The sequence below is a fragment of the Lepidochelys kempii genome, chromosome 27 (genome assembly GCF_965140265.1).
Source record: "Lepidochelys kempii isolate rLepKem1 chromosome 27, rLepKem1.hap2, whole genome shotgun sequence".
NCBI lineage: Eukaryota > Metazoa > Chordata > Testudines > Cheloniidae > Lepidochelys > Lepidochelys kempii.
In genome coordinates this window covers 14,066,928-14,079,752 of record NC_133282.1, presented here as the reverse complement: position 1 = coordinate 14,079,752, position 12,825 = coordinate 14,066,928, and the positions used below count along the sequence as shown (strand labels likewise).

The 12,825-nt window shown below is 46.7% G+C and overlaps 1 protein-coding gene across 7 annotated transcripts in view; it reads left to right on the top strand.

Annotated features, from left to right (window-relative positions):
- The first annotated feature begins 4,768 nt into the window (after nucleotides 1–4,768).
- NFE2L1 (NFE2 like bZIP transcription factor 1) overlaps nucleotides 4,769–12,825 on the top strand; it is a 34,187-nt gene continuing 26,130 nt past the window's right edge. For 5 of the 7 annotated variants that reach the window (XR_012156407.1, XR_012156408.1, XR_012156406.1 and 2 more), the window contains exons 1-3: nucleotides 4,769–4,923; nucleotides 7,397–7,619; nucleotides 7,959–8,470. Coding sequence is in view for 1 of the 7 variants with exons in the window: in XM_073326132.1 (XP_073182233.1) it covers nucleotides 7,961–8,470 (510 nt within the window). In the remaining 6 variants the exon portion in view is untranslated. Of the gene's footprint in view, nucleotides 4,924–5,571; nucleotides 6,066–6,954; nucleotides 7,004–7,396; nucleotides 7,620–7,958; nucleotides 8,471–12,825 lie in introns of those variants that run through there. The other 2 variants (XR_012156409.1, XR_012156410.1) reach the window with 2 other exon arrangements.

Below are 12,825 nucleotides of genomic sequence, written 5' to 3'. Positions count from 1 at the left end.
ACCCTGAGATGAGGAATCATGGGTCAGTGGTTAAAGCATAGAGCTAGCAGACAAAATTCTTTAGTTCTATTCCCAGCTTTGCCATTGACTCACTGTGGGAACTTGGGTAAATCCCTTAACCCAATGGTTCTCAACCGGGGTACGCATACCCCTAGAGGTATGCAGGGGTCTTCCAGGGGGTACATCAGTTGACCTAGATATTAGCATAGCTTTACAACAGGCTATGTAAAAAGCACTAGCGAAGTCAGTACAAACTAAATGACTTGTTTATGCTGCTCTATGTACTACACACTGAAATGTAAGTACAATATTTATATTCCAATGGATTTATTTTATAATTATATGGTAAAAACAAGGAAGTAAGCAACTTTCCAGACTAGTGTGCTCTGGCACTTTTGTATTTTTATGCCTGATTTTGTAAGCAAGTAGTTTTTAAGTCAGGTGAAACTTGCGGGTATGCAAGGAAATCAGACTCCTGAAAGGGGTACAGTAGTCTGGAAGATTGAGAGCATTTAATCTACTCACAATATAATATTTTTAGGTTGTGTATTGCCGTGCAATCTAAACAGCAATTATTTTGGATAACGACACTTACCAACCTCCCATGGGAGTTTGAGGCTCAGTTCCATGATGTCCATAAAATGCTTGGAGATCTTTGAATGCAAAGTTTCTAGAGTGGGTCATCTTAGGATTCTAGTTGTATTTTCCACTCAGCCCAGTTCACTAGTGTGTCTGATTTACTCTGCTGTTTGAGAGGCTGTTGTGTACGTGCTGAAATATAGATTGTGCCTCCTTTGGAGAGGTAGAAAAAGTTTGGGTTTTTTTGTGATGAAGCTATGGATATTTAGAGGGAGACATCCTTTTATGAGTTGACATCCTTTCCCTAGTTTACAAAAGGCAGCTGCAGCCCTTTCTGGCTGGTTTTCAGTTCAGTTCTGGCTGTTGGTGAGGAGGATACGGAGCCCCACACAGAGAGAGGGTTACAATCGTTTTGTGCAGTTTCCTGGAGTAGACTGTCAATGGCACTTGAGACTGATGGCTTATTCAGCCTTGCCGCCATGGCGCCATTGGATGGAGAGCTCGTTGATCCTAGAAGCATCCAAAACTGGCCCTTGCTCAAAATCGAACCACTGGCTTGTATTTCATGGTGCTTCAGTTAAAGGGACATGGTCAACTTGGAAACCAGCCCATTAAAAGTACTTTTGGTCCTACATCTGCCTCTGATCCCTCTGCCAATTTTTACATCACACTTCCCTCTCTTTTACAAGGCGTTTTTTCTCTCCTGTTACTGGGATCCATAGACACAACACAGGAAACTGATTGGGGGAGATAGCGGACGGGGAGAAAGAAACAGTGAAATTGAGTAGACACCAACTACTTAAAATAAACACACTACAAAAATATTTTCTCTAACCATTCCCTTCTAGTTGTCTCACATGAGACTTGCAAGAATATTAGGTAAAACATTTTCAAACAGTGTGACCTTTAAGTTCCGGACCATTTTTAGTTGCTTGTGCATAGTATTGTAACTGTTACCCTGTCTTGGGGTGCCATAGTACATCAATCCCTGGTGACACTCCTAAGCAAGTGCTGTTGGTATGTCTGCTCTAGCACCCGATCGGCCTTTTGTAGTAGTCCAATTACTGTAATCCTACCCGACACCCTGCCTTTATGGCCCACTCTTCTCCAACTACCATGGAACCGCCTGGTGACCCATGTTCCTCCTGAATGGGACAAAAAGAGGTTCACGCTGTCCTCTGCTGAGCTATTGCTGATCCGCATAAAATATTAACCTACCCACTGTGAAGTGGGGTTCTGAAGCTTCCCTTATAAACATTTGGAAAGGCCTTTGAAGATGAAGAAGCTATGTGAGGGCAAAGAGTTGTTCTTACTGTGGACAGCAGCCACAGCAGGAGGGTGCGCCATGGTGCAGTATCTTGAGATTTTGAGGCCACAGCACAGTGAAAGATCACTGAGATGCAGCATCAAATCACCACTAAGAAGCAGTGTTGAAACCTCGTGCCGTTCAAAACAGCCTCACAGAGCCCCCGTTTGGTGTTAGCAAAGTGTCACCGCAGCATGAGGCAACAGCATCTTGACGCGGCAGAGCTATGTCATGTGGCAGCGATGTTTTGGATGGTTTGGGCCATTGGCGTTTTGACAGACTCATAAATTCATAGATATTTAGGTCAGAAGGGACCATTATGATCATCTAGTCTGACCACCTGCACAACGCAGACCACAGAATATCACCCACCACTCCTGCAAAAAACCTCACACCTATATCTGTGCTATTGAAGTCCTCAAATCATAGTTTAAAGACTTCAAGGAGCAGAGAATCCTCCAGCAAGTGACCCGTGCCCCATGCTACAGAGGAAGGTGAAAAACCTCCAGGGCCTCTTCCAATCTGCCCTGGAGGAAAATTCCTTCCTGACCCCAAATATGGCGATCAGCTAAACCCTGAGCATATGGGCAAGATTCAGCAGCCAGATACTACAGAAAATTCTTTCCTGGGTAACTCGGATCCCACCCCATCTAATATCCCATCACAGGCCATTAGGCCTATTTACCATGAATATTTAATTACCAAAACCATGTTATCCCATCATACCATCTCCTCCATAAACTTACCGAGTATAATCTTAAAGCCAGATAGATCTTTTGCCCCCACTGCTTCCCTTGGAAGGCTATTTCAAAACTTCACTCCTCTGATGGTTAGAAACCTTCATCTAATTTCTAGTCTAAATTTCCTGGTGGCCAGTTTATATCCATTTGTTCTTGTGTCTTGTGGGTGCCCCGCAGCTGTGTTTGATAAGGACATGTTTTGACAGCGTGGGCGATGTTCTGGCGGAATCTGGCCGCTTTATAAATATCATTTTGGAAAGGGCCAGATGAAGACAACATGGGCCCTAGGCAGGCCACATGCCATGGCCTTGGGGATAGCAGCAACTTTCAGAGTGAAGACGAAAGGGTCAGTTCACACCTCTGAGCTGTTGTTTCAAGCTTTTCTTTGCACTCCTGAGGGCTAGAAACTTTTTGGTTTTTTTTTTTAAATGAAAGCTGAGATTCTGTTGTAATCATGTGAGCCCAGGAGCTGAGCTCTAGGCATTGGCCTATAGCACCTAATGCCAGAGAGGGATTAAGGTTTCGTGGGACCCTGTGTGGCGCTAATGCCTTAATCTGACCCTCCCTGGGGGTGGGAGAGAATGTATTGAGGCTTCTTGGTGGTGCCGGGCAGGGGCATTTCAAGGCCTTGTGGTGGGGTTGGGGAGATCTTATGCGTGATTCATAATAGAGAGGATCATCACCATAGCTTATTGCTGCAAAACCGCAGCCAAGACCTGGTGTGATCACTTATCTCGAATAGTTCCTTGGGAGTATAGGATGTTGACAGAGGGCACTGCACCAGGCAGTGTTCAAGTATTTGCCTAGGCTCTCCACATTCACATTTGGAGTCATTCCTCCCCTTACACTTGGTCATATAGTCTCCAGCCTTTGCCATCCCATCTCTCGCTCGATTTAGAGCACGCCAATGTTTTTGTTCGAGGTTCGTTCCTGGAAAGAGTTGTTTGGCCGGAGCCAGAGTCTCTAAGGTCATCCGCATTTCCTGCGCCATTTGGTTACCCTGTAGCCTTCCACGGGAGGATTTTGGGGTAAGGGATTTTTGGAGGCAAAGTTTTTGCTGGAATTCAGCCTCTTGGGTGGTGCAATGTGTCCATGCAACGGGCATCTTGGATCTTGCACCTGGTTTTGTCTTTCCCCTGCCAGAAAAGCAGTGTGGATAGTGTATTGGTACCGAAGGGCAGTTCCCAGAGAGAGCTGGTGATGAAGCCCAGGTAGCTCCAGGAGTTTGGGGGACCCCATTACTTTGTGTGTTTGACATGAGCTTTTCGCTGCTTGGGGATAAACATGTTTATGACACAAAGGTCCAGGGAGAGAGGGTTTTGAGGCCCCCCACGACGACAGCAGGCAGTTTAAAGGCAGTTCTAAGGCCCCCAGGTGGGCAGTGGGCAGTTTCAAGGCCCACGCGATGGCTGTTGCCGGTTTCGAGGCCCCGGGACGGCAGCAGGCAGTTTCGAGGCCCCTGGGATGGCCGCGGGTGGTTTTGAGGCTCTGGCGATGGCAGTGGATGGTGTCGAGGCCCCCGGCGATTACAGTGCATGGTTTCGAGGCCCCCGGGATGGCAGCCGGCAGTTTTGAGGTGGTTTCGAGGCCCCGCGGCGGCATTGAGGAACGGTGTCATGTGAGGGTTACAAGGTGGCGTCCCGTGAGGGGTGACAGTAGGATCCGCAAGGCCTAGTGAGAGCCTGGGAGCGAGGGAATGGCTTCACATGGCCAGGCCGAGCCTAGATTCTCCACAGGCCTACTCTGCTTAGAGACCAGGACACACAGTCCCCATGGCAACAGCAATGGGGCAAAGGGAGAGGTAGTGGTATTGCACGAGGTGATTGGTCAGAGATGCTGTTATTCAAGCTGTTCGGTAGGCGGGCGCACCTGCGCGTTCGAGGATTGGTGAGAAATGCTGTCGTTCGGCCAAGGTGGCCCACACGGTTGGTCCCCATGTTTGTCACTCAATCAGACGCGAGGGTAGGCGGGCGCAGTTCTTTGGCTCATTGGACCCGCGCTCCGTCACTGAAGAGGGTTTGGGAGAGGGGGCGATGAGCTCGCCGATCTCCGATTGGGTGTCTTGGCTGCCACTCCCCAGGCTCTGAGGGCGGGTGTAACTGCTCGCCCGGTGATTTGACGACCGCCTTGTCAGTCCCTGTCCTTTCGGTGGCGGATTGGAGGGGGTGCCGCGCGTGGCGGGCTCAGGCCCGCGGTGGCAGGGAAGCGGCTGCTGGTGCGGCTGAGAGTGGGCCCGGCCGGCCGGCGGTGGCTGCCTGTGGGGCCGGGAGGGGCGCGACTGAGGAGCGCGGAGAGCGGGTACCGGAGAGCGGCCGGGCCGGGGGGAGGGGGGCGCAGAATGGGAGAGGGCAGAGTCGGGGGAGGGGAAGGGAAGTGGAGTGGGGGGGGGCAAGCGGAGTGAGGGGGAAGGGAAGTGGAGTGGGGGGGGCAAGCGGAGTGAGGGGGAAGGGAAGCGGAGTGGGGCAGACGGGGGAGGCGGGGTAAGTTTAGGGGGAGGCTGAAGGGGGAGTAGGGGCAAGGGGCTGCTAGGAGTGGGGGGGCAGGAGTAGTGGGGTACCTGGGGGTAATGGACGGTGAGGGTGAAGAGAGGCAGGAGGTGTATGTATGGGAGTGTGTGTATATATGGGGCAGTCGGGGGATAAGGGGAGACCAGGCCTGGGGGGGGGCTATAGGGATAGTCTGTCCCCCCTCCCGGTGCATGTGGGGGCGCTGACCGTCCCCCCGAAATACGGGGTAAAAGGTTTGGGACGGGGGTTAGGAGTGTTATGGGGCAGTTCTAATGGGAAGCGTGAGGGGAGTGTGTTCCCCCTGGTGGGAGGGGGTTGTCTTTTCTGTGGGGTCAGAACTGGGGGTCAGTGAATTAGAGAACTGTAGGAGATAAAGGGGTGTAGGAAGGCGGAGTAAAATAGCTGGAGGGGAATTTGTTAAGGGGTGGGTTTTTTTTTTTTTTTGGGTGACTGGGGACTAAAGAGATTTAAGCAATGCATGGCTTTGAGGACCGTGCACCCCATGATGCTATTTAAATAAGAGGTGGTAAACCCCGTACTATAGTCTCATGAATGAAGAAAAGGAGGACTTGTGGCATTTTAGAGATTAACAAATTTATTTGAGCATAAGCTTTCGTGAGCTACAGCTCACTTCATCGGATGCATGAAAGTTACTTTAGTGTTCAGCACTGGGGGAGTTCCTGATGCTCCCACATGTGCCGTGGGGGGGTGTCTTTGGGAAGATTTAGTGAGGATAAAATTGTTGTTAGAGGGACTAAAAAGCTCAGAAAAGCATGGTGACCTAGATGCTGGGATTAAAGGGTTGGAAGGAAACTGTAACCTGGTGGGGAGGGGCTCCTTGTTCCTTTCAATTTCTGAGTGACTGAAATCAAAAGTTTTCCAATACAAAAGGAAATATTTTTGCTACTGGATTAATTAACTGAGATCTGACAAGTGAGTGAGTTGATAAATTAGAAAAATTGGACTGTAATTATATGTAGGCTTGGAAGAATTAGGGTTTTGTCAGTGAATGCAGTAAATATTGATTTCACTGTATACACAAACGGATGAGAAAATATTTTGATGGATGATAATCAACACTTAGACAATGCTTGAGAATTTATTAGAGTTTGATTTAAGGATATTTACTCTGTGTATTTTGATATGTGATGTTGACAATTTGGATTTTAATTGTTATAAAACGTTAACTTTTTGAATCTCACGTCTCAATATCTACTATCACTAAATAATTGTCTGGTCCTCCTCATAATTTCCCACAACTGTGAAAATTTAAATTGATAAAAATTGAAAAAATGCTAAAAGAAATAAAATTGATACTATCTGTTGAAATTGTAAAAGAAGAATTCTGTCAAACCTAATTATATGTTTACCTGTAACAGATGAGGTGGAGAATTGAAATTGTGCTTGTTTTGCACTGATGCGTTACTTGGTTTCAGAAGGGACAGTTGAGATTTTGGGATTAGAGGCTAATTTAAACATTCCTCCCACTCTTGCCCATGTTGGGAGTTGAGAACAGATATCTATCAACTAACAATCCTCAGGTGATGATGAGTCCACACCTAGCAACCTTTGAAATCTATTAAAAAAAAAAAAAAAAAACAGGGACGCTGGGTGAAGGAGGAATATAGGGGTGTATCCTTTGACAGCCTCAAAATACCCTGAACTGGGACAGGTGTTTGAAGGGACAGATGGTGGAGGTAAATTTTGCTACAAAATTGGGGGTTGCAGTCTCCTCAGTTGGGACTCTTGCTGTGTGGTGAATTGCCCAGGAAGGTCACATTGTGGAATAAAAGCATCATAAGCATGTTTTTTGTTTTTAAAGTTCCCTTGTGAGTGATGGGCAGGCGGAGGAGAAAGGACTGCAGAGGAAGGTACCAAGCCCTAGTGTGTTGCAATGTTGTTCTCGGTTGCTTATTTGCCACAGAAAGCCCCTGTTGGATTATTATAATCTCTCTGAAAACTGGAGTGAAAGGGAGTCGGAGCTGAATTCCTGCTCCAGAGAGTAGAAGCTGACGCACCAGCCTAAGAATAGAGCAGGGAGTGGGAACTCAGACAATATTGATTCAAAAGATAACCTTTGTTTTATGTGTGTTTGTGGCTATTTTGTCAGCAAACCATCCTTTTGAGAGAAATAGATTTTATTTTGTACATGGCTTGAAAACAGTGGTGAAACTGATACTTCCTAGTATAGTAACTGAATATGTAATGCATAGGGTGATATCTCGTCAGCCTCTTACCGTGTTTGTTCTCTGGTTATATTTCAGCTTCTGATGAAACGGCCAGGACTGGAGTAGTCGTTGAACCCATCCTTGGTGGAAACCTTTGACTCTTCAATTTGAAGTTTCCTGCAGGCAGTTTCTCAAAAGAGGAGGAGGAGGAGGAGGGGGAGAAGCAGCAGCCAGCTATCAGAGAATACACCCCGCTCTGGAAGCAGGGTGGGGAATCAGGAAGGCTAGAGGAAGTGACTGCATGTGGACTTTTGAGACAGTAAGTCACGTGGGGTTTATATGTAGCCTTGTGGATTGTTATCAAATAGATGTAGCTCTGAAGAGGAGGGGAGAGTGGAGGTTGTTTACTGGGGTATAATTTCTTTCCTCTGGAGATTTAGATCATTAATTTGGCTCATCTGAGTAACCTGATGACTTTTTTTTTTAAAAATTCCTAATTGTTCAAGAGAATCTAAAACTGAAGTTTTGAATTTTCCCTTAAACTCTTAATCTTGATGAATTATGATACTTTGAGCTCTTAGTTCTTGGCTGTGGTTGGTGTTTTTTTTTGTTTTGTTTTTAAACCTTCCACCTATGTTTGCTTTTTTTCCTCCTCCAGAAATGCTTTCTCTGAAGAAATATTTCACTGAAGGACTCATCCAATTCACCATTCTACTCAGCTTGATAGGTGTTCGTGTGGACGTGGATACTTACCTGAACTCGCAGCTTCCCCCTCTGAGGGAAATCATTCTGGGCCAGAGCTCTGCTTACACCCAGACCCAGTTCCACAACCTACGGAACACCTTGGACGGATATGGCATCCATCCAAAAAGTGTAGACCTGGACTATTATTTCACAGCACGCAGGCTTCTCAACCAGGTGAGGGCCCTGGACAGGTTTCAGGTGCCCACCACTGAAGTAAATGCCTGGTTGGTGCACAGAGACCCTGAAGGTTCTGTGTCCAGTGCCCAGCCCAGCCCAGCCATCATCCTAGAGAACAGCAGTGGCCTGCAAGATGGGACTAATCCTGACAATGGCGTGAGGGAGAGTGGACCTGAGCAAGGATTTGGTGAAGAATTGGAAGACCTTGGAGCAGTGGCTTCTCCAGGGAATGGAGACTTGACCAAAGAGGTAGGCAGCACCTTCTTTTATGAAAGATACATGCCCAAGAAAGGGAACTGTTTGAGGATTTCCGTGGGAGAGGAGTAGTTTAGAGCTTAACTTTGAGTGTTGCGTAGCTTCCACAGCTCCTGCTGAAGTCAATGGGAGCCATGTGTACTCAGCACCTCTAAATATCGGGTCCCTTAATTTGGGAGCCACGTGGCATGGAACTTAATATTGAGGTTGGGTGGTTCTGGGCACTTTCTCTTGATGTGTGCTGTGTCTTGGTCTGAAATTGGGTGGCTAGTCAGTAACTCAGTTTGAGTGCAGATTTACATTTATGGGAATGATACAATAGCACCTTCTCTTTCCCAGTATTGGGTAACAGTTGCATCCTATGAGTCACCTGAGTGGTAGATTACTTGACTTTGGAGTTTGTCCAAATAATGTTTACAGCTTGGTTGCCAGCAGAGAGTGGGGAGGATGGTGAATTAGAAAGTGGCTTTTTTTCCATCTGAGTGTATTCTCTCAGTTGCTATGACACAGTCATGTGTTTGACCTCCCAGCAGCTGCTACTCTTTCTTTCCATTAGGTTTCTTTGGCAAGGCATGTTCAGACTTCGCTTCCCTGTGGCTGTATTGTACTGCTTTTAGTGATGGATTCCAGTGGAGAATGTTCGCTTGGATGCTACAGCCTCTCTCCTAAACTGTGCAGCTCAGACAAGCCATTATGTATGGTGGGGACTAGGCAGGGGATTTCCTAACTGTCCTGATCCCTAATCTCCTGTGATGAAGCTTAGAGGCAGCTCTTTGGAGTCAGAAGCAGGGGAATTTTGCAGGCAGCTGTTGAGGCTGTCTTGAACTTCTGTCACATGATTTCAGTATAGCTACAGGTAGGAAACAGCATAAATGTGTCTCTGATGTGAAAGTGTTCCAGGAGAGGAAAAAGGTGAAACTTGCTTCAGATCTGATAATCTACTGAATGGCATAATCTTGCCACTGGAAGCCTGCATGGAGCTTAGCTTGCTTGAATATGAGACCCTTCCCCTATCCACTGGAAAAGGTATCTGCTAGGGGAAGGAACAAAGGCTAAGAGAGCTAAGTCTGGCAATGTTCCTTAGTGTTTAGAGCAGGGCACTCAGAGTAAGAAGTACTTTCTATTTTCATTTCTATTACTTACTTACTTTTCTGTGTGACCTTGGACAAGCCAATAATTATGGTACCTTCCATCCGAGGATCTCAAAACACTTTACACAAGCATTCACAAATCTAGCTTCTTACCAGTCCAGTGAGAGAGGTGTATACTTACCCCCATTTTGCAAATGGGAAACTGGGGCACAGATTGAAGTGACTTGCCCAAGGTCAAAACAGTCTGTGGTAGCGTGGGGAAAGGAATTCAGCTCTTCCACTCCCATCCTATGGCTTCACCACAAGATCAGCCTTCTCTGTGGCTTGGGTTTTCCCTCTTTAGAATGGGGATAATGTACCTGGAGATCTTTTGATGACAAATACTGTATAAATACAAAGTGGGAGTGGTATGTAGGAAGCGGTAGTTAGAGGAGTGAGAGGAGGCAGAGTGTATGGGTTGTAGGAAGAATCCTACTACTGATTTGTGTAGTCTGTAGGTTGGTGGTATCAGTGGTATCCTAATGCCTGCTCAGCTGTGTGTTGTTTTTTTTTAAACTAAAATTGTGCATTAAATACCATTCCAACTGTAAGCTCTCCGTAAGCAGGATGCAGTGACCCTGGTGCAAACCTGGCCAGCTCAAACTGGATTTGCTGCAAATGAGTCTCCTGGATGATCCAGATTCAAGGCTTCTGGAGAGTGTACTTGTCTGGACTACCATTATTGCTGGTTTTTTGGGAGGGGGGATTGCTAACCCTTTCTGTGTTCTACATATTCAAGTACATGTTTTCTCCTCCCATCTTTTCCATTTTTCACTAAGAAGTCTGGCTCACACCTTGTAGAGTTTTTCTTTAAACCGGCACCCAGAAGATGCGCTGTGACTTCCTTTGGGACATGGCACTTCCCTGATTTTATTTTTTTTTTTCCCCTCTCCCCCCTCCCACCCCCAATTTATTTTTGGCACTGATGGCATGCAGTGCTGGAAATCCTGCCTCCCAATCCCTCCTCTCCTGGTGAACGTGCATTTCGTACCTCCCTATGTTCCCCAAGGGGTGGACAAGACTGTACTTGCGGCTGATGTGAGGCTACAAAGCATGAAGTCTTGATTCCCAGCATTATTTATCTACATGATCATTTTTCTTTGTCTGGAACCTTGAACCGTGTGGCTGGTAAATGTAGAGGGCTTTTCTGTCAGGTGTGTGCTGTGCGGTTCCTGGCAGACACTGTAATTGGAATTCACCTGAGACTGGCTGGAGGTTTGACTCTCCTGCTGTTATCCTGTGGGAAGCAGACAGGAGGATAGTGTTAGGCAGACAGCTGCAGAAGTAGGGGAGATGCATATCCCAGGTCTTCTCCTGGCACTTACAATCTGAATAGGGTGGCAACATTTTATGGTCCAGACCAGATCTTGCTGTGGGGGAAATGCATTGTATCTTGGAGCTGGAGCTCACCCTGTGGTATGGTGCAAGACACTCTGTTCCATTGTTCTGATTAGCTTTGAGGATGGTTCTGACTTGGAATTTGACTTACTATCCTGTTCTGTAAACATACTAATGCTGCTGTATCCTGGGGAGGGTTATAGTCAGGAGCATCCCAGTGCTTGCTCTTTCTTGTTGTTTTGCTATTCTAGCATCCCAAGGGCAATGTTTTGGGGTTTTTTTGTCCTCAGTGTCTCTTGTCTGGGGTTTTTCCTCTTCTCTAGCACAGCATGGGGGAGGGAATTGTTGTCCTGTTGGCTGATCTTTGGAAAGACTGGCCCTGTGGATTGCGATGTCCCTATAACGTTTCCACAACAAGAGGATAAAAATACCCAGCAAGTGGAACATGTGACAAACTGCTGGTGCTGGGTATTATCCCAGTATGACAAAGCCCCTCTCCAACCAGTACTCTGGTAACAGGGAATTAGAACCTGGGGAAGATCTTCTTACACTTGGCTGTCTGCATAGAATGGACTTGTTTATGGTCAGTTCCTAGGGACAGCAACCAGATAAAGTGACCAGCTGAGCACATACAGTTTCTGTTAACCTTAGAGATGAGGGATAATGGGAGCTCTTTTTTTGGGGGGGGGGGTAGTGGGGGGCGGTTGAGAGGATTTAGGTGTCTGCTTGGACTGGGAGGTGCAATGTTAGACAGGGATAGCCCAAGGTTATATAGAACTTCCTTTTAAATATTGAAATAGTATTTACTGACTACAAAGTGTTTCTGTAGATGTCAAAGCTCTTTCAAAGAGGAAAACCTTATTAAACAGGTAACTCATGAATTACTCATTTGTAAAATGGGGATAATGACATCCATCCATTTTGTTAAAGTGCTTTGAGATCTATGGATGCAAAATCCAATATACGTACCAAGTATTGTCATTTTACATGGTGAAACAAGGGCGCAGAGAGGCTCAGTGAGTTGCCCATCGTCACACAGCAAGTCAGAGGTGGAGCTGGAAATATAATTAAGGTCTACTAACTCTCAGTCCTGAGTTCTAATTTGCCACAAGACTGTAAACTGCATCCACTTTAAGTGCTGGTTCTTCTGAGAGGCCTCCAAGGAGTGGTGTATTTAGAGGAGAAAGGCAGAGACTGCAGGTACTGAGGGTTAGCTCTGGGGTTACAGACTTCAGCTTGCAATCAAGATGTTATGACTTGGGTCAGATAAGGATCAGTAAGTGGATATTTCAAGATGAGCATTTTGGATGTGCAAGACTTTTCCATCAAGCTCCATGGGGAGCCAGGACAGACTGTACATAAAGCGGGGGGTGGGGCTGTGATAACTAAGGGACATAGCAGAAACAGAAGGGATCCAGACATGGAGCTAAAATGATTTGAAACGTGTACAGAATATCATAAAGAGATTGAAAAGGATAGGACTTAAGTTTAGAGAGGAGACGGGGGGAGGGGGGGAATAAATAAATAAATATAGCGAAGGTGAACTGGGCACTCTTGTTTATCCTTTCCCTCTTTGCCATAACTAAAGCTGCAGGTTTGTGTCAGCAGGGAAAAAAGTCAAGGATAGCCTGATTTTCCTGTTATCTGTGGCGTCCTGTGTGTGTGTGTGTGTGTCCATGACTCACCCCGCAGGGCTGGGCCCAGCTCCCTTCTCGGGGCATTACGATCAGGAGTGTGAGGTTGCAACACAAATCAGATTTAGCTAAGATGCCCCTTTGTCATGATGGAGGGGGATAGGTTAAACCTACACAGTGCTGTGACCTGGCATGCCAGGTTGCAATACCCAGAACATGGTGCTGGGCCCAGCCTCATGGGATGCAG